This window comes from Brassica napus, chromosome C1, assembly GCF_020379485.1.
Source record: "Brassica napus cultivar Da-Ae chromosome C1, Da-Ae, whole genome shotgun sequence".
Classification (NCBI taxonomy): Eukaryota; Viridiplantae; Streptophyta; class Magnoliopsida; order Brassicales; family Brassicaceae; genus Brassica; species Brassica napus.
The window spans coordinates 16,722,499-16,742,429 of NC_063444.1; the positions used below are offsets into that span (position 1 = coordinate 16,722,499).

Genomic DNA, 19,931 nt, shown 5'->3' on the forward strand with positions numbered 1-19,931 from the left:
GTATACAACAGGTATCTGAGCCATCTCCTGCAAAAAAATACAGGTTTACATAATCAGCAAAGAAATATTTCATGTTTCATAAAACTATAAACGAAGACTTACAAATACGTCTACAATTATTAGCTAACAATATTGTCAAATCAAATGAATTACACTTTCATAATTATAAAACATTTTCTTTTCAAAATCACTCAAACCCATTAGGATTAACTAACACACTGTCAAACAAAAAAAACTTAATGAATAATACACAAATTCACATTTTTATAGATTTTTCTGTGCAGACTTAATATTTAGTCTCTGAAGATCTAGACGTTCGTTTCAGTTTACAGACATACACTGTCAAATAGGTCTACTTTTTGGGTTGGTTTTTGCAATTGACCATTTTACGGGTTACTTTCTATAGTTGAAAAAAAACTGTGATTTTGTACATGTAGACTTTTATTTCAGTGTACAATTTAAAAAAGTTAGTTTTTGCAATTGACCATAATTCATCCAAGATTTGGCTTTCAGAACCAGACTTCATATGCAGTCCACATGTTTGAATTTTTTTGAAAGAGGTTAGTTTTGCAATTGATCAAGTTTGACTTCCAATCAGTAGATTGAAATGAACGTCTACGGGTGTGTAGACTTCTTGTGAAGTCTACTCTCAAATCCGACGGGTTGGTTTTGCATTTGACCAAAATAAAAAAGTAGACTTTATATGCAGTCTACATTTTTTTTTCTAAGATAAGAAGACTGCATATGAAGTCTACAATTTAATAAATTTTTGATTGCTTTTTAAACTTTTTGGTCAAACACAAAACTAACCTATTCAACGAAGTCAAAGTTTTGGTCAAATGCAGAACGGACCTTTTATAGACTTTGTTGGCAGTCTACATTTTGTAGACTTTCGTTGAAGTCTATTTTGAAAAGTCAAAAAGTTTGGTCAAATGAAAAACTAACCTCTTTTCGTCTCAGTATGTCTACCGAAAGTTTTATTTTTGTTGTCAAAGGTAAAGACGAAGACTACTGGGGAAGTCTGCGTTAGAAAAAAAAATTGTTTAGTCAATTGCAAAACTAACCTGTGCGTTGACAAATAGACTGCATCGTAAGTCTCCACGGAGGCGTAGACATACAAAACAGTCTACCGTCGTGACACAGATCTGAAAAAGTACGAAAACCATGTAAATAGTTACCTTTTTCCTGTGTAAAGCTCGTTTCCAACCTTTTCAACCGTCCAAACTCCAAATATGAGCAAAAAGAAACATCTTTGACTATTCACTAATGAAGAAACTCGAAAATATGAAGTTTGTGATTATGAAAATGAAAGTTATGAGAGTTTTTTAGATGGGAATGTAGAGGAGATGAGAGAAAATGAAGTTTTTTGGGTTAGAATGAGAAAAAAGTGGTTGAAAATTGAATTCTTGAGCTTTAGAGCTCAAAATGGTGGTTCATGGTGGTTGAAAAAATTGATGATGATGGCATTTTTGTAAATAAGAAGAAATAGTTAGGGTGTATTTGGTTTTTTGTTAATTTCGAAAATAATAAAAAATTAAATAAAAATGGTAATTTTGTGAATAATTCAAAAACATAGGGATAATATAAAAATTTTATTGATGAATAGTAATGACAAAAAAAAGAGGTTGGGTTTGACTAGAAATTGTAGGTTGGTTTTGAAAAACACCCGAAAAAACCACCCACAATACACCTTCGTCAGTGGAAGCACCGTGGCCTAGTGGTCAAGGTTTAAAGGCTTCTACACCCAGGTCTGGGGTTCGAACCCCAGACAACGCAATTTCTACAGAAAGAGGTCTGGGTTTCAATTCCCGGAGAAGGCGAATTATGCAAAAAATTAGAGAAAATGCTTACAAGAGATCTTCAGCATGACGCAAGGAATACCGTCAGGAATGAATCTCATAGGGCTACTCAGGGTGATGCAGTCTGGCGTGAATCCTCAAAAGGCAGATATAATTGTCGGCTGTAATATCGCCTATGTCATGTTTCTCATAATTTGTAATAGCATAATTAACCAGACAAAAAAAAAATACACATTTGTCATGTTCTTTTCTATAATTGAGTATTTTGGCTTATTAGAACGTAACTCTGTTTTTAAAACTAGACCAAAAAACTCTTTTAAAATAAGAATTTTTTTTTACATTGGCCTATAACAATAATTATTACATATTTACATAGAAAACAATGTAAAAATAAATTATATAGTAATAAAATATATTATAAAAAATTAAATAATACAGAAATAAAATATTAAACATGATTTGAATAATAAATATAAAAATGTGATGTTAAGATTAATAATATATTTTCAAAATAACCAAATATATGTAAAAAGAAATATTTTGGATAATAACTAAAGTTTAACAATTTTTAATTCATTTCACATTTGTTCATCATCCCATACATATTTTAGATAATAAAAACAATAAATTGCAAGTTTTATTCATTTCTAATTCAAATTACTATTTATATTTTTATAAATAGATATAATATTGTAATATAAATATTAAATACAATGCTATTTGTATAGCCCGGACAAAATCTCTGGTTAGTATAAGTTTTCAAGATATGTATCCCGTGATATCATTACAAAATATAATCTAGTAGAAAAAGGATAAAAGACCATAATGCTTTGTTATCCCATACTGTTTTGTTTGTCTCCACGAGTACTCACTACTTAGTTATAATCTAGTGTGTAATGTCATAAATATGGACTGTTGTAACAAACAAAACAGTATGGGATAACCATAACTCTTAACCATTATCTAACTAAGTAGTATGTAATAATTTTTTTTTATCTAAACAGTCCATATTTATTTTACAGCGGCCCAATCTCTATTTCCGATAAAAATAATTTAAGTACAAATAGTTTTACACATACATTTTGTCTTTTAATCTTCATAGCATTTCTATTTTAGTCCTTCTAATCACAAATTTAATCTGAAAAATCATTTAGACACTATTTATTCTTTGATGATTAAGAATACTAACTATTTTGTAAGTTAATACTTGGATATATCTATATAGTAAAATTATTTTAGTATTTTTCAAAAAATTATATTGTTTGACTGATCTATTATAATAAGTTTAACTTAAATTTCTATGTAATTAATATTTTGTTATAAATTAAATTGACCCCGGTCAAAAATTTCTCAGGCTCCATCACTGGGTGAAATCATATTTAACTATACTGTAAATCGTAAAAATGGCAATTGATTTTTGGGCAAATCTCCAAAATAGCACATTTCTAAGTTTATATCACAAAAATAGCACTCAAAAACTAAAATGACCAAAATAGCACCTTTCTAAGTTTATCATTTGAAAATTTTAATTTTTTTATTTTTCAAAATTTGAAATCTTATCCCCAAAACCTCATTTATCAACTCTAAACCCTAAACCCTAAACCCTAAACCCTAAACCCTAAACCCTAAATCCTAAACCACACCTTTTAACTCTAAATCCTAAGTTTATGACTTTTGATAAAACATTAAGTGTTATTTTTGTGACTTTTGATTTTGAATACTAGTTTGGAAACAAAAACTTGATTTAGTGCTATTTTTGTCTTTTTCTCTTAATTTTTTTAAACTGAAACTACAACTGTCAAGAAATCTATCTGAAATATTTTGGGTAAATATGTAAGATTGTTTTACCAAAATTAAGGGAAAAAAAAAGAAAATAGGAGAAAATGGTCTCTTATATTGATCATATCTTTGGGCCTAAATTTTTGGTTAAGATTTTCACCACCAAAAAAATGTTTAATTTAGCCGAAAACATGAGTTGGAGCTTTTGGATGGCCCACAAAAGGGAGTTGTAATGGGCCTAATTCTCATAAGTCCGTATTTCAGCGAATAGAAAGATGAGCGCCCATTCAAAAGATAAAATGAGCGGTCAGAGCGGGAACATTTTAAGGTACAAAAGACTCAAAAACAACGTCACAGGCTCCGCACGTGCCATCATCCCGCCCTTTCTCCATTTCCCCCAAATCTCAAATTCTCAAATCCCTATCTCTCTCTCTCCCCCCCAGATTCACATCACTTGACAATGTCTGAAGACCCGAGTCGACTCGGAAGCTCAACAGCCGCCGGAAGAGAGCTTATAGCTCTCGGACTCACCAATTCAGACGGCGACGAGCATCTCTACCACCAACAAGCCTCGGAGTTATGCCGTCACCTACTCCACCTTGGCCACTCCGAATCCGTTGCGCATCTTTCTTCGCGGTGTACACACTTGCAAGCTTCTCCTGAGCTCCTTAAGTTTCTTTGCTCGATCCCTAACTCCCCTATCTCCCTCACCGAAGATGGCATATTCGTGACTCTCTCGTGCGAGTTTCTCTCCGATCCGGCTAGTTTCGCGTCTAGTCTGGGTATGCCGGAGCACGATTTGTGTGAGAAGATTTCGCGTTTTACGGATTCGATGTCGCCCAAGCATAAGCATATGAGAGGTAAATTTTCTTTTTAGTCTTTTATTTAACATCTGATACTCGTCTGGGCTTAGTTTTAACATTGGATTAACACTCAGAAAACGAGGAAAAAGAGGAGCTACAGCTCATGCCATTGCCAAAACGAAGCCGAAATAATGAAATCAATGTAAGTAATCTCTTAGTTAAAGATTAAGGACGCACTTTATAATTCAATTTCACAAATGAAGGATTGATTCATTGTGTGATTGTTTTTTTCTTTGTTTGTTTCTAGGCTAGTTACAGAGCTAATGAGATTACAACTATTGTGAATGGTTCCATGCTTGAGACGCTTAAGGCTTTTGAAACCCAAGCTTCGCTTATAAGTTTAGGCGGAGAACTACTGGCATTTGACCAAAGTCCTTGGTCGAGTGGTTGCGAGATGTTCACCAATGTTCCAGTGGATGTTGATCCTATGCATTGCTTGGAGGAGATCAAGCAAGATTCGCCATTTCCTGGAGAGTTTGGATACTGTAACCAACTTGAGATTGGAGATTTTCAAATTGTTGACAACCTAAGTTTAATCGAAGAAGAAGAAGAGGATAACAACGAGGATTTGTTACCTGAGGGGGAGATACAAACTCCCAATGTGCAGTCTGAACCCACACCATCAGAAAATGAGTTAAGATCAGTGGACATTGTGGAGGATACTGAAGATAAGCTTGCCTTGAGTTGTAACCCATTGAAGCAAGAGGGTCAGACTGTAGAGGTCTTCAGCACCCCTGTAAAAGAGATACCGTTGAAGCCTTCTGCTGTAACAGTTAATCAAGATAGCTCTTTGGTACATAAAGCTCAGGATCTGTGCAAACCGTCTGGAAACAGCAAAGCATATAGCTGTTCTCCTGAGAAAAAATACACCAGGAAAAATAAAGCTACTCAGAAGGCAAAACAGAATCTGAACTCCATTCGACCTAAAGACCAGAAGGTAGACATGTCTCTTACATCTAGAGTTAGGCCCTTGCAATTCCACTTTTTCTGAGTATACTTTTGCAACAGACTTAATTCACTATTTAATAGTTCTCATATTTGTGGTTTAGGAACAGTCAAAGCAGATCACATTTTCAGATTTTGATGCTTACACTGTTGTAGAGGAAGAAGGCTCAGGTAAATATTTCCCGACTATGTCATCTATTCTGTTCAAAGTTTAAAGAACTTAGTCGGTTATTGGCTAATCATTGGTGACACTGAACTCTAGGTGGCTACGGTATTGTTTATAAGGCAAGGAGGAAAACTGATGGAAAAGAGTTCGCCATTAAATGTATGTGAATAATGATATATTGCTAGATTTTGTCATTGTTTTCGGTTTGAAAACTTGTCTCATGTATTATTTTACACAGATCCACATGCCGGTGCTCAAAAACACTATATTAATAATGAAATCAGAACGCTCGAACGTTTTGGGTAAGTAACTAAGTATGATCTGGTTATGAACCTCCTATATATTTTCCAACAATATCTGAAAATGCCTAAATGTTGGGTTCACATAGGGGGAAAAACTTTATAATAAAATATGAAGGCTGTCTCAAGAACGGAGATTCTGATTGCATTATCCTTGAGCACGTTGAACATGACAGACCTGATCTTTTGAAGAGAGAAATAGATGTGTATCAGCTACAGTTATACGGCTACTGCATGTTCAAAGCTCTGTCAACTCTTCATAAGCAGGTAATGAAGATTTCGAACTAAATTATTGAGCATTCATATTTCAATCACCCATCTAACCAATTCTATTGTTTTTATTCTGCAAATGTGAAGGGTGTTGTTCACAGGGATGTTAAGCCAGGCAACTTCCTTTTCTCTAGGAAGAGCAGGGAAGGTTATCTCATTGACTTTAACCTCGCCATGGTAAGCATTTCGATGTCACCCTTCTATTATCAATACTTTTATAGTAACAGCTATTGGTTAGTGTTTCATATAAAAATAATTTGAGTTTACGAACCTGCTTAATTGATAATAAGGTTAGTGTCTAACAGAGGCACTGAAAAGCTTGGCTAGCACAAACATTTTTGTTATGATCCCACCCTCTGATATTAATCTCATTTTCGTTTGTGGCTTCATTAGGATATGCACCAGAAGCACAGGAGAGCCGGTAGACTTCTCCCTCATGCATTTGTCTTTAATTATGTAAACAAATGTAAACTAAAGCTATCTCTTATATGTTTTGTAGATAAATCAAAAGCAGCTACAGTTCTCCCAACTGTCAGCAAGAGGCATCAGACATTGATTAACGCTCCTGACACAACAAACCGAGTGACCAACAAATCTTCTCAGAAAACTCTAGCGCCCAATAGCCTGAAGAAAGCAGCGGGAAAGATAAGATCTCGGAATGACATGAGCAGATGGGAGAGATTCAACAGCCAAGGGGGAGAAGGATCTGGCTTAACTTCGGCCAAAGATGTGACCAGCACAAGGAACAACCCTTCAGGTGAAAAGAGGAGAGAGCCTTTGCCATGCCATGGAAGGAAAGAGCTTTTAAACTTTCTGCAGGAGACAATGTCTGGTCCAGTTCCAAACCATGAAGTATCATCCAAAGCTCCTACGTCTATGAGAAAACGTGTCGCTGCTCTTCCAGAGAAAGATGATGGGCTTGTTTATCTGACCCCAATGCCGCTGCGCTCTAACGGTAGGCCCGAAGCAGGTATATTTCTTGTGTAATCGTTAACTCTTGTTTTGATTAGAGATTAATTTCAACCGTATTAAAAAAAATTGCTGACTTTACTAGGGGATGTAGTTAAACAGAAAGACGGTCCTTGCTCAGGAACCAAAGGCTTCCGTGCTCCAGAGGTACGTCAACTGTTACTATCTCTGACTTCCGTTAAAGTTTTGCTTATATGTCAAAGAATGCAAGTGGGTTTCCAAATTACTATAGATAATGCAAATATGAATATTAGGCGCTGAGACTAAAGATGAAGGCCTGAGCTACTCATTAGAACATCTAGGATGGGAAAGCTAATTCTATGGGTCTATTTTTGGCTGCATTGGCTTGTGCAGGTTTGCTTAAGATCGTTGCACCAAGGACCTAAGATAGACGTGTGGTCTGCAGGAGTAACTTTGTTATACCTAATGATGGGAAGAGCACCTTTCACTGGTGACCCTGAACAGTTAATATTGTTCTTGACTGAATCTGCTATCACGTCATTCCATTATTATTATTTTTTTTTCTAGCCTTCTCACAATGCTCTCGTGATTCTCAGGAACATAAAGGATATTGCGAATCTACGAGGCAGTGAAGAATTATGGGAAGTAGCCAAGCTGCACAACCGTGAATCTTCTTTCCCTGAGGTAAAAATCGCATCTTATCACCCTTGACCCTTCTGCACTCTTTTCATGTATACAATACACATGCTCTGCTTTTAAGTCTAGAGAAAGAGAAAGTCAATATGGCTATGCACATGTTCTGCTCTTAAGTCTAGAGAAAGTCAATATGGCTATACAGATGTTCTGCTCTTAATTCTAGAGAAATTTGTCCTCAAGATTGCGCAATTAAAGTCGTGTTATTAAGTCTAGAGAAAGAGAAGGTCGATATGGGCTATACACATGTTCTGTTTTTATTTACCGCGAGCATTTGGATCCATTTTCCATGTCTAAGCTTCAACCGCAGTCTCAAATCCTGATAATGTCTTTAAAGCTTGGGTTACGTTATCTGATACACTGCAAATATAGAGGACGATCGCAAGAGATGATGAGATATTCATTTTGTGTTTTTATTATTCTCCAGGAATTGTATGAGTCAAGGCACTTGAAAGGGATGGAGTTGAGAAAATGGTGCGAATTCAACACAAAACGCAGAGACTTCCTAGACGCTATTCCACGGTCGCTCCTAGACCTTGTTGATAAGTGTTTGACCGTTAACCCAAGGCTACGACTCAGCGCGGAGGATGCTCTGAAGCACGACTTCTTCCATTCAGTTCATGAAACCCTTAGAAAACAAAGGGTCCTTAAGCAGCAGCAGCAGCAAACGCATCCTTCAGTGGTTGTTGACGCAGTAGACCAAACGATACACTAATATTACAAATGTAAAGTAAAATAGTAACTTGACACCTTGAATTTTACTTCTTTTTCACTCCACAGAGTCCACACCGCACCTTGCACGACATGCAAATTTTTTTAACGTTTTAAGTTTGTTTACTGGCAGAGATGACTCAAATGTAATTCTAAACAAGTAAAGAAGGGTAGAGTTTTCAGACTGTATAGAAGTTGTCGCAGCACTACAATGATTTGGAACTCATGTTTGTATGTCATAGCAGTACTTATTCCTATCACATGTAATTCCTTAGCTATTACAAGCAAACATGCCCTTGTTCTCTGCATCTCTCAAACCGAGTTCAACCAACAGTATGAAGACAGTGACAAGAGATTGGGAGAAGCAAGAAGCCAATGCGGGTAAAAAGCTTTGCTATAACTCTTGATTCTTTTTTTCTCAGGATGAACTAGAGAATAGACATTAGGAAATGAATAGATGATTTGATTCTATTATGCAGAATTGCAGATGACACTATCAAATGAATAAATCAGAATTGGGCAAACAAAAATGTATATCACAAATTCACAAGAGAATTAACAAGAAGAAGAAAAGTGTTGCAACTAAAATTAAATAGCAAGACCTTCTTCATCAGCAACATCTGGATCACTGTTCCCATGACGTTTCCTACACTCGCAGTAAAAAACAGTGACTACAACATAACTCAGCACCACCTCAGCCCCATACATACACACCAGTTTCCACCCATCCCACCCACCGGACACAACCACAGACCTCCACCACGACCCTGAGCTCGAGTCTACATCTAGCTCCTTCGCCAGCTTCTCCATCCCATGACCAATCCAACTCGATAAAAACACAAACACACCCGCCAGAGCCAACCCCGTTATCCTCCTCCCTTTCATCAACCCCGTTCCTTCCTTAACCGCGTCAAAACCGTACCTTTCTTCTACCACAGAGACCACAAGCCCAAGCCCTGTTATAGCCATAATGTATACCTCAATACCTAAACTGAGAAATGTGATGAGGTGACGCAGTGTGGGTGTGTAACCGAAGAGAGCAGATAGAAACATGGGAACCGGTGAATAGAGGAAGAGCAGACCGTAGACAACGATGGAAGTCGCTGTTACTCTCATCCACGAGGACTTCACCGAAGCAAATGACGACTTCAGAGATGGGTTCAGGCCCTGGTGCGAGAAGGAAGTTGATGTGATGACGGCTATGGAGACGATACAGGAGAGGATGAAGGATGGGACGAAGTACCGGGACTTGAGACGTAGAAGAGAGACAGCGTCTTGTCTAGACTCTTCCCAAATCTGTCTAGCTTCGAACCGTGTGTGGACAACGTTGGCTAGGGCTTCTAAGCGGAAGACATGGTTTTTGAGACGAAAGGAGGTGAGAGTTAAGGAGAGATGCAAGGCCGAGAGAGGGATGGCTATGAAGGCGAAGATTGGGAGTAAGATGTGTTTGTTTCTGAAGAGAATCATCAAGGAGTCAAGGAGTGTTGTGGTGATCCTTGTGGAAGAACCAGGTCGCTTTACTTCAATCATGGTTCCCAAAGGCGCATACGAACCTTCTTAAGCTTCAAAACGCTGTTGGGAGGGATCAAAGGTTAAAACTGAGTCGATGTTATGCTTCTAGAGAATGTGCCTGTGAAAAAAACAATGAAAGCTCAAAGCTTTTATGAAAGAATGACGCTTTTAGCGATTATTACAAAAAACAGGAAACCGAAACAAGGTTTGGTCCATAGATCATGCATAGTTGACCGAAACGTTAAAGACTTTATCTACGTACCACCAACCACGACGTTTTCAAAGTTCAACAAGTATAAACCTTAATCAAATCAGAACTATGTTACGTTTCCTAAATATTAACAGAGAAATCAAAACAGAAGTAAAGTTTCGATTATCGATCTAAGAACTTGACGGCTGGATCCTAACTCTTACAACAGAATAACAGAAACAATTAGGTTTATCAAGCCATCACGATTTAATTTGAGATCGAGACCAACCTGAAGGATGCGAAATAGCGCCGACAGAAGATCGAAGAAGATCTGCTCGGAAGGATACTGATTCATTGAGTTAAAATTGAGAGACAGAACAAGTCAATGAGCGAGCATTGTGTTTTTATTTTTCCTCAAGTGAACCACTGTTACATGCTGATGCTCGTAACTCTTTCTTGGATTTGTTTTGTATCCCAAATTATTATTTTTATCAGACAGATCCCGATTTTATTTTAGGATCCTATTTGCATTAATCTCGTCCTTTGTCATTAAACTTAGGTAGATTAGGCTGAAATTTGATCTTTGTGTTCGTCCAGTGATTACTAGATTATCATCAATAAGTAATTTTGGCTTTTTGTTAATTGAGTTGTGTTGTTGGTACATACTTGAAATTTCACATTTTATTACATAACAGTGCTGTTTAAAGTTTGTTGGAAAATAATAAAAATCAAGGACTATTATAAATAGTGATCTCAAATAGAAATTTCATTCAGACAATATCATTTGACTGGCTGGGCCCCATCTCATCGAAGTCTTGCAGTAAAAATATGTTTCATTCCCATGTAAACAATCAACAACAATTGTCTTCTTCCACTCAAATCAACTCCTTCAAGCCGCTGACAAATTCCAGGTCCATCACTGGTTTAGTATTGCGACTATATGAACAAATTTAAACCAGATATACTAAGTTTGGCAAAATTTAATGAAATGACTGAATCGATTTCTGCATCTATGGATGAAATCATTGACCAACCACGATTAGTGTTTTTTTTCTTTCCAATTTCTAGGTTCACCTGAATGAGAAAAGAGCCAGAGGATTACAACACAGAGCAGAAGAAGAGAGGAATGAAATGGATGACGTTTTCTGCAGATCTCAACCGTGACTTCTCTCTCTTCCCCGGTTGAGAACTCGGGTCGTACCTTGGCAACAGCAGCTCCACATCATCTTCCATAAACGCAACACTCTGAGATCGAGGCGGAGACGGTGACGGTGATTGATCAGAAACTCTTGAGCCACTCGCCGATCTACGCATCCTTCCTTCCTTAACGCAACTTTGTCAAGTCAAAGGGTCGAAACTTTATTCACACACTAACGTATTTAAATACTGTCCTCGCATCAGATTTGACCTGTCCAGTGTCAAAACTCTTCGTCTTTTTTACCAGTAACCGCCACAAGAGCAAGACCCATCTTTGAAATGGTGAAACCTTGTCGTGTCTCTCACTACGATCTCTCGTCTCTCTATCTCCGACATAAATTCGATTGCTTTATGGCAATCACCGCAGATCCTCAGGTTCTTGAACACCTGTATCCGTGACCCCTCAGGGAGCTTTAAGCACCCATAAGCAACAGCTAACTTCTCGCTATGCCATAACAAGAGCTTCTCCTTCTGCTCTTCCTCTACGTCGTGTAAAGCAAACTCTAGCTCCGGTTTGTATCCAGCTAGTCTCATCTTCTTCTCCAACTCCTTCAGCTTCTTGTGTATTGCGTCTAGGTCCGGGTGAATCCTATCGCTTGACCTGAAATGGTGAATCTTGTTTCGAATCTCTATCCAGCTATAACCAGGTACCTTCACAACGTTGCTCTGCTTCATTCTCTTGCGAACCCTTGCAACGTCTTCCCAACGGTTCCTCGAAGCGTAGATGTTCGCAAGCTGCACATACCCGGCTGCGTTTCTCGGATCAAGCTCAAGCAGTTTCTCAGCTGCGAGTTCACCCAACTCCACGTTCTTGTGCACTCTACAAGCCCCCAAGAGCGTCCCAAAGACAGCGGCGTGCGGCTTAAACGGAATTGATTTTATCAGCTCCAACGCCTCCTCCAGCTTCCCAGCTCGGCCCAAAAGATCAACCATACACGTGTAATGATCAGGCCTTGGTTCCACCCTGTAATCTCTCACCATGGAATCGAAATACTCTACGCCAGTATCCACCATCCCAGCATGGTTGCAAGCCAGCAAAACTGCAACAAACGTTATCCAATCCGGTCTGGTCTTCTCATCTCTCATCTCACTGAACAAAGACAAAGCCTTCTCAGCTTTCCCGTGCTGTGCGTACCCGGAGATCATCGCGTTCCACGCCACAACGTCTCTCATCTTCATCCCCTGAAAGAGCTTCCAAGCATCACCAAGCTCTCCACATTTGCAGTACATGCTTACCAGAGACGTCAACTCCGTTATGTCGTTACACAGTGTAGATGATTTGCACACTATCTGATGAACTTGCCTCCCAAACCGTAAGGCCGATAACTCGCTGCATCCGAGCAGAACGCTGCTCAGTCCAGACGAGTTAGGCCTAGTGCCTTCCTCTAGCATTGCTTTAAAAAGCTTCAATCCATCTTCCGCACGAGAGTTTTCGACGTAACCAGAGATCATAGCGTTCCAAGTTACGAGGTTTTTATTCACTGTCATGTCTTTGAACACAGCCTCAGCTAATTCAACCTTATTGGCCTTCATGTACCCTGTGATCATCGCTGTCCACGCCACCACGCCTCTAACCGGAGCCTCTTTGAAGAAACGTGACGCCGTTTCCAAATCCCCGCTCTCTACGTAACCAGAGATCATTGCATTCCAAGAAACCTCGTTTTTATCTTTCATGGCGTAGAACAGTTCCCGCGCTTTTTCCATTTCCTTTCGTCGAGCGTACCCTGTGATCATCGTGTTCCATGACGCAGAGTCCTTGAACGGAGCCTGGTCGAAGAAGCTCTGAGCTTTCTCGAAGTTTCCGTTGCGAACGTGGCAAGATAGCATGATGTTGTAGGAGAAAGCATCTGGTTCAGGGATTTCGTCGAACAGCTGGTGTGCTTCCTTCGTTCTACTTGGATCTTTACAAAACCCAACGAGCAGGGAGTTCCATGTGACGGTGTTCTTAGCTCCCATTCCGTGGAACACTCTGAGAGCTCCATCTATATCTCCAGAATGTACATGTCTTGCAATAAGTTTGTTCAGCGGGAAGATCTGGTTTTGATCAGAAGAAGGTTTAGTCGATGGCTCTGGGGATGGAAGAGAGGAAGAGGAACATGATCCCACCAAAATGGCATCTGGGTTTCCAATTGAACGAGAAAAGAATCGAACTTTCCATGGCTGATGAATGTTGAAGCGAGAAAGCATTTCTCAGGGTTTATGACATAAAAAGACAAATCGGTTCCTACAAAACATCAAGAGAACGTCTTATTCCACGTTGGTTTTGGTATATATATATTACACACAAAAAAACATACCATTGGGAGGATCTTAAATCACACGACTGTTATTAAAAAATAAACTTCTGAACCTTATTAATATTTGTCTTATTACAGATTTTGTAATATCTAAGAACATGATCAGAGATGAGAAAGGAAGAAGACTCAAAACCGTTAACATTAGACTTGTCTGTCTGAAACAAAGATTTCATAGATAACAAAGACTGGTAAACTAAAAGAGAGTGATGTTTCAAAAGTAAAAAAAAAAAAAAAAAAAAAACGGTCAGGTATCAGTTTGCAGAAAATCTAAAACCTGACGATAACTAAAAATTTACACCTGACAAACAACAGACTGGTAAACAGTACACCGTCGCATGAAATTCATTCAGTCTTGATTTCAACCAGAGGATGAAAACTGAAGGAGACCCACACGAGTGTTTCGACGTGTTCATGGATGAATCATTTACTTGCCCCCAAGAGATGGGAACTGAGCAGTATCCGCAATGGCAGGCGCAGCTTCACTACGGTTACCACCATATCCGCCACTGGAAGCACGAGCTCCACGGTCACGAGACTCACGACCACCACGTCCACGGCCACCACGACCTCCTCGGTAGTAGTTCTCACCATCCGCTGGTTTTAGAAACTCATTGATGCTCACAGCCTGTAAATTACAAAACACATCCATAAGCAAACTTATTGACCTACAAATTATTTGATTCAGACGACAGTGGATAACCTTCTTAGGCTTCTCTTCTTTGTCATCTTTGCGTTTGTCCTTGTCTGAACCCTAGGAAATTGATCAAAAGCAAGGGTAAGAATCGATCAAGACTTGCTTCCAGTTGACAATGAAGAAACGAGACATGGAGGTAATTAATACGTCTTACCAGCTTGATGAAGATTTCATCGTTAGACTTCTTCTTGTTTGAGAGTTGTTGCATTGATTCAAACACTTTAGTATCAACTTTCCTCTCAGAGGTGTTCTGAGATTGAAGTGCCTTTCTCTTCTCCTCAAGTATTTTCTCATACTCATCCAGAGTCATTTCCTACCGAAACACAAACCAGTAAGCAATCAATACGAATAAAAAGCCAAGACAAGTATATAAGTTGTGTTCCATGTCCTATTAACAATACCTAGTGGTGCAATTGTGACTAACAACCTAACATCTGTCTTAATTCATCTGCTTACCTTAACCTCAGGCTCTTTCTGCTCCTCCACTTCAGCAGTATTCTCCTTGTTAGCATCATCATCAGCAGGCTTCTCCACAACATCCTTCTCAGTTTCAACCCCAGCTACTTCTTCAGTCTCGCTAAAAGAGACAAAAAGCTTCTTTTTAGTCCAAATTCACAATCACTATCACATAAAAACAATCAATCAAAGACAAATGATTAGTTGCTTACACAGCAAGAACTTCTTCTCCTGGTGTTCCCCAGTTTCCACGACCAGCTCCTTCGCGTTTGAAGTCACCCCTAAGTAACCGAAAACATAAACTTAAGCTTATGAGATTGATGATAATATGCGACAGAATGAGAGTAAGACAGACAGACCCTCTGCCAGTTCCACTACGACGCTCAAATGCCCTTCGAGGACGTTCACCTTCACCACGTCTACCACCACGCGGAGGACCTCCATATCCTCCACCACCACCACCACCACGTCTCTCATAAGAAGGCTTTGAAACGTCTCCTTCGTCAGAGGGCTTACTGTATCCCCCTGAATATCCATTGTTACCTCGGGGACCATCACGGTTGTAACCACCACGACCACGGCTAAATCCACCACTCCTAGCCTCTCTCACTAATCAAGAACATAAAACGAAACAATCAGATACCAAATACAAAAACTCCAAACAGAAGAATAGAGATGATTTGGTAATCGAGAGTAAAGTGGGTCTGAGACCAGCTTGAGAAGGAGAAGGCTGCTTCGAAGACGGAGGATCTGACTTAGCAGGCAAACCTGAGACAGGTGCAGACTTCTTGGACTTATCAGAAGCGATGGAGACGGCGAGTTGGCTCGGATCCTCAGCATCGTCATCCAACAGATCAAAAGGGTTCAAAGTTGCCATTTCTTAAATCAAATACAGATACTATCACACAGAAGACAAACACGACTAGTAACAACTAAGTGAAGCCATGGATTAACAGGTCTAAGGAAAAAGACAAAAGGTCGGAACGAAGGAGACGACGATAAATGGGTGTTAGGATAGGAACTGTGACCGAAAAAGCCAACACGTAATCACTAGATATGATGATGTGTATACCAAACAAAAACATAAACAAAAACAAAAACTCACGTTATTATCTTATTTGTTTTATGGCCCATTTTAGTTTTATTTGGTTTTCTTGGCCCATTTTAAATATTTTGCAATTATTAAGGGTAAATTTTACTTATACAATTTTTTTAATACTATACCACCAATCAAATGACATTTTTATAAATACCACATTCATTAATATGTAAAAGACTAAACTATCTTTACCTTTATCTTCAACTATCATCTCCTCTCTTTCCACACTGAGATCCATCTCCTCTCTTTCCACATCGATCTTCTCTCTCCGTCGAGATCTATCGTCGCCTCTGTCGAGATCCATCGTTGTTTCTCTCTCACGCAGCCGCCGACAAGCGATTACAGAGAACCGATCAAAACCTCCAAAATGTCGACTCCTGTACGAGATTCACAACTTGTATGTCTCTAATCTGTGTAATTTATTGATTTTGTTTTTTTTGCTGTCAAAAAATCAATGACTGTTGGTTTATACTTCTCATTCGAATAGTTTGATCTAAGAGAAACAGTTTATATGATGAACATTGATTTTTAAAAATCTCGGTTTAAGTAATTTTAGGATTTGCTTCCTTCTGTTATCCAAAAGGCAAATAAGGATGATTTGGACTTGTTATTTGAATGGTTTTAGTTAAGATTAAGATTTTCGGATAGTGAACACTGCATTTTTACAGAATTATAATCCCTTATAAATCTGGGTTTCAGGATATTGTTAAAAGTACAACTCAACTATTTATAAGCCTTTATAAAGAAGTTTTTAAACAAGAGTTGATTGCATGTAAAATATATAAATGTGTTCAAGTAATTTTATGATTTGCTTTCTTCTGTTATCCAAACAACAAATAAGGTTGATTTGGACTTGTCATTTGAATAGTTCAGATAGTGAACACTGCATTTTTACAAAATTATAATCTCTTATAAATCTGGATTTCAAGATATTGTTAAAAGTACAACTCGATTTATAAGTCTTTATAAAGAAGAACGATTTAGCAATTGAGGGTAGTGTCTATTACTTGCAGTGTTGAGATGTCTATCTTTAGACCATGATTAAAAGTTAACTTCATATTTTTATTTTGTTTTGTAGTTAGATAGCACTGAATTTTGAAATAGGAGAAGACACAAGATGAAGAAGAACAACAAGTGGAAGCTGATACTGAAATCGACAACGGTGATACAGGAAGACAAAGTTCAAAAATCAATTAAATAAGTTAATTTATAAATCCTTATAAACTGAGACTATCAATTTTAAAATTATAAGTCTTTATAAATCTGCTATTGTTTTATAAATTGATAAAGCTAATTGATGTGTATGAACCTTTATAATAGGATTTGATATAGGAGGAAGAAGAACAACATGTAGAAGGTGGTACAGAAGTTGTTGACAGTGGTAAAGGAAGTGAAACCTCAAAAAACGATGAAATAAGCTTATTTATAAAGTTTTATAAATTGATAATCTTTTCAAATGTTTATTAAAGCTTAGGTAACTTTTATTATCGAAATTGGAGGATGAAGAAGTAAATGAAGATGTATCCAAAGAGCCCGAGAAAGTTAAAGAGAAGAAACAAGGAACAAGAAAGAAGGTAAGAAATATTTAAAATCTGTGTATAATGGTTTATAAAATTACTTCCAAGTATCAGTTTGTTATTTATAAACTCTTATAAATCGATCATTGTTTTTTGTAAATTGGGTCGGATGGAAGAGGTTGAAGAAGTAAATGGAGATGCATCGAGCGTGTGCGGGAAAGTTAAAAAGAAGAAAATGCAAGTTAAAAAGAACATACTAGGAAGAGAAAAAAGGCAAGAATTGTTTAAGATTTATTTACAATGGTTTATAGCATTCTCTTTCACATTTCATTGAGTATGTCCAAAGGAAAACATGCATGTTTACAAGTTCATAATGAATGTGTTTTGGGTTTTGTTTGAATGAAGGAAAATGTTAACGAGATAGGATGTGTATAAAACTATTACCTTTGTAAATCTGTTATTGCTTTTTTGTTAAATAGGGGAACACAGATGAGGAAGAAGAACAACATGTAGAAGATGATACACAAGTTGATGAGGGCGGTAAAGGAGATGAAACTTCAAAAACAAGTTGTAAGTAATTTTCTCGGATTTTGTTGTTTCGATCTAAGAGAAAGAGTTACCTATTAATAGTCGGATCTAAGAGAAAGAGTTTCGATAGTGATTGAGTTTTTGAAAATTTATAACCTTTGTAAATCTAGTTTTCAAGTAATTTTAGGATTTTATTACAAATACCAAATATGGTTGATTTTGACTTGATCTTTGAATAGATGCATATAAAAGAAAAGAGTTTATGATAGTGAACATTGCATTAAAAAAATTATAACCCCTTGTAAATTTGGGTTTCAGTTACAGTCAATTTCAAAAAATTTCCGATGCGGCGATGATGATGATCCTCCTCTACTGTAAAATTGATTTGTGATGGAGTTTATTTGCGACATTACGAAGAATAGCTATAAGTTGAAGCTATAGATTCTCTTCCTCTAGCATCAGATCATCTTTGATCACTTCACAGGTTTGAGGAGATTGTAGAATCTGGGTTTTTACCATTGAAATATATTAAAGTTTAGGGATTACTATTTATTGCAACATTGAGATTCAGAATATTCATCAATCTGGAAAAGGTAAACGATTGATTAGAGATGAGTATGCAATTTGATTTCGTGTTTTGAAATTTTAGGAATTGGGTTTATGAATTAATTAAAGACTATGGGTATTGAGACTTTAGTATTGAAATTATTTATAAGGATTTATTAAATAATTTATAAGGGTTTGTAAATTCAGTTGTTATTTAGGGTCTGTAGAGTGGAAGCTTAGTCAAGTACTAGTCAAGAGAGAAGACACAGTGATGGTAATTGCTAGAGAATTGTATTGTCTACAAACAATGATCAAAGTCAGAGACATTGTTTTGTATTATCATTATTTTCAAAGGGTGGACAGAATATAAGATGATTCCATGATTTAGAGAAGTGTGCATAACTATTGTGTTGTATGACATTGCTGAAAAAACATGAATACACAAGAAATGATTTACAACTCTAGTTCATAGCATTAAATTGAGAAAGATTGGATAACTATAGTCTATATGTAATGATATCACCGAAATTTGCGTTGATAGATTGGATCGAAGAGCTAAAAGCTAAGCATGTCCATAGAGCTTTTCTAAAAGAATTAAATGACATGTCTCTGGAACTGTCCAAGAAGAGTTTAACACTAATGTAACAAAGCTCAAATTCTTTTTTTTTACTGTATGCACTTCTTTGCACTCACCATTAGTTTTTTTATTTGTTTCTCATCAAAACATTCTAGAGCAGTAGTTATCAAGAGTTAGCTTCCCTATTGCAATCTGCACCTGTTTTATCCATTCCTCCATCCTCAGTCCATTCCTCCTTCGAGTGTTTAATATTCAGCAAAACCAAAATGCTCGACACATATGCCAAAAAATACACCATTTAGTCTGATCCATCTTTCAATCTATTTATGCATTCTTCGATGGATCAATTTTGTTTGCAAGAAGGAAGTATCTATAATGATTAATAAAACTATTCATGTTTATTTATAAAGGTTTATAAAATCAATCATATGAATATATAAAACAGTTTTGTATATAAACCATTTATAATAGTTTATAAAACTTTTATGAACCATTAATATTTATAAATTTTTATAGTTATTTCTAAAGTTTATAAAACACTTAAAATATCTATAAAACAATTTATAAGGGTTTATAAAATCATTTATAAAAATTTATAAATCATTCATAAGAGTTTATAAATCTATTTATAAGGGTTTATAAAAACAATTATAAGAGTTTAATAATCTTCATAACACAATTTATAAGATGTAATAAATTATTTAGAAGAATTTACAAATCCTTACAAAAATTTATAAGTAAATCTTTATAAAGCTATTTATAAGTGTTTATAATTTCTTATAAATCTTTGTAAATCATTATAATTATTTATGAGTCATTGATAAGAAATAAAAAATTATTTATAATGATTTATATAAAACCAT

At 36.8% G+C, this 19,931-nt stretch overlaps 4 protein-coding genes, 1 long non-coding RNA gene and 1 pseudogene across 10 annotated transcripts; 2 read left to right on the forward strand and 4 right to left on the reverse strand.

The window, feature by feature from the left end:
- The first annotated feature begins 3,814 nt into the window (after window positions 1-3,814).
- Window positions 3,815-8,679, forward strand: LOC106425376 (probable serine/threonine-protein kinase cdc7). Of its 2 annotated transcripts, none has more exons than XM_048745892.1 (14): window positions 3,815-4,438; window positions 4,516-4,583; window positions 4,689-5,378; window positions 5,497-5,557; window positions 5,649-5,711; window positions 5,791-5,854; window positions 5,941-6,118; window positions 6,209-6,298; window positions 6,515-6,542; window positions 6,621-7,091; window positions 7,176-7,237; window positions 7,445-7,554; window positions 7,648-7,735; window positions 8,172-8,679. In XM_048745892.1, exons 1-14 carry the CDS (start codon window positions 4,039-4,041, stop codon window positions 8,457-8,459), a joined length of 2,661 nt encoding a protein of 886 aa, XP_048601849.1. In that variant the 5' UTR covers window positions 3,815-4,038; the 3' UTR covers window positions 8,460-8,679. The 2 variants fall into 2 exon arrangements, with proteins under 2 accessions (XP_048601849.1, XP_022561418.2); XM_022705697.2 differs by having other exon boundaries at window positions 3,821-4,438; window positions 5,491-5,557.
- A 264-nt stretch (window positions 8,680-8,943) lies between these two features.
- Window positions 8,944-10,692, reverse strand: LOC106375893. 2 transcript variants are annotated; one of them, XM_013815904.3, is made up of 2 exons: window positions 10,447-10,692; window positions 8,944-10,085 (listed from the first exon to the last, which is right to left on the reverse strand). In XM_013815904.3, exon 2 carries the CDS (start codon window positions 9,983-9,985, stop codon window positions 9,044-9,046), a length of 942 nt encoding a protein of 313 aa, XP_013671358.1. In that variant the 5' UTR covers window positions 9,986-10,085; window positions 10,447-10,692; the 3' UTR covers window positions 8,944-9,043. The 2 variants fall into 2 exon arrangements, with proteins under 2 accessions (XP_013671358.1, XP_048601851.1); XM_048745894.1 differs by having other exon boundaries at window positions 8,944-10,027; window positions 10,447-10,616.
- A 184-nt stretch (window positions 10,693-10,876) lies between these two features.
- LOC106375894 (pentatricopeptide repeat-containing protein At4g16835, mitochondrial) lies at window positions 10,877-13,749 on the reverse strand. Of its 3 annotated transcripts, none has more exons than XR_007318550.1 (2): window positions 11,232-13,665; window positions 10,877-11,054 (listed from the first exon to the last, which is right to left on the reverse strand). XR_007318550.1 is itself a non-coding variant. In XM_013815906.3 (2 exons), exon 2 carries the CDS (start codon window positions 13,539-13,541, stop codon window positions 11,595-11,597), a length of 1,947 nt encoding a protein of 648 aa, XP_013671360.1. In that variant the 5' UTR covers window positions 13,542-13,578; window positions 13,652-13,749; the 3' UTR covers window positions 11,142-11,594. The 3 variants fall into 3 exon arrangements, 1 of the variants encoding a protein (XP_013671360.1); XR_007318551.1 differs by having other exon boundaries at window positions 10,877-11,093; XM_013815906.3 differs by lacking the exon at window positions 10,877-11,054 and having other exon boundaries at window positions 11,142-13,578; window positions 13,652-13,749.
- On the reverse strand, window positions 11,142-11,471 carry LOC106375895 (annotated as a pseudogene).
- LOC106375896 (RGG repeats nuclear RNA binding protein A) lies at window positions 13,661-15,773 on the reverse strand. 2 transcript variants are annotated; one of them, XM_013815907.3, is made up of 7 exons: window positions 15,513-15,773; window positions 15,161-15,410; window positions 15,014-15,082; window positions 14,802-14,922; window positions 14,500-14,658; window positions 14,352-14,402; window positions 13,661-14,276 (listed from the first exon to the last, which is right to left on the reverse strand). In XM_013815907.3, the coding sequence occupies exons 1-7, from the start codon at window positions 15,676-15,678 to the stop codon at window positions 14,076-14,078; spliced, it is 1,017 nt and encodes a 338-aa protein (XP_013671361.1). In that variant the 5' UTR covers window positions 15,679-15,773; the 3' UTR covers window positions 13,661-14,075. The 2 variants fall into 2 exon arrangements, with proteins under 2 accessions (XP_013671361.1, XP_013671363.1); XM_013815909.3 differs by having other exon boundaries at window positions 15,161-15,415; window positions 15,517-15,647.
- A 316-nt stretch (window positions 15,774-16,089) lies between these two features.
- On the forward strand, window positions 16,090-18,505 carry LOC125580774. The gene is made up of 2 exons (XR_007318552.1): window positions 16,090-17,987; window positions 18,264-18,505. It is a non-coding gene; the product is annotated as an uncharacterized LOC125580774 (long non-coding RNA).
- Window positions 18,506-19,931: the final 1,426 nt, after the last annotated feature.

Coding starts and splice junctions, on each gene's coding strand:
- LOC106425376 (XM_022705697.2), top strand. CDS start 4,039: ATGTCTGAAGACCCGAGTCGACTCGGAAGCTCAACAGCCGCCGGAAGA. Junction 4,439..4,515: donor CAAGCATAAGCATATGAGAG/GTAAATTTTCTT, acceptor ATTAACACTCAG/AAAACGAGGAAAAAGAGGAG. Junction 5,558..5,648: donor TGTAGAGGAAGAAGGCTCAG/GTAAATATTTCC, acceptor ACTGAACTCTAG/GTGGCTACGGTATTGTTTAT.
- LOC106375893 (XM_013815904.3), bottom strand. CDS start 9,985: ATGATTGAAGTAAAGCGACCTGGTTCTTCCACAAGGATCACCACAACA.
- LOC106375894 (XM_013815906.3), bottom strand. CDS start 13,541: ATGCTTTCTCGCTTCAACATTCATCAGCCATGGAAAGTTCGATTCTTT.
- LOC106375896 (XM_013815907.3), bottom strand. CDS start 15,678: ATGGCAACTTTGAACCCTTTTGATCTGTTGGATGACGATGCTGAGGAT. Junction 15,083..15,160: donor CGTAGTGGAACTGGCAGAGG/GTCTGTCTGTCT, acceptor TCGGTTACTTAG/GGGTGACTTCAAACGCGAAG. Junction 14,923..15,013: donor GGAGAAGAAGTTCTTGCTGT/GTAAGCAACTAA, acceptor TGTCTCTTTTAG/CGAGACTGAAGAAGTAGCTG.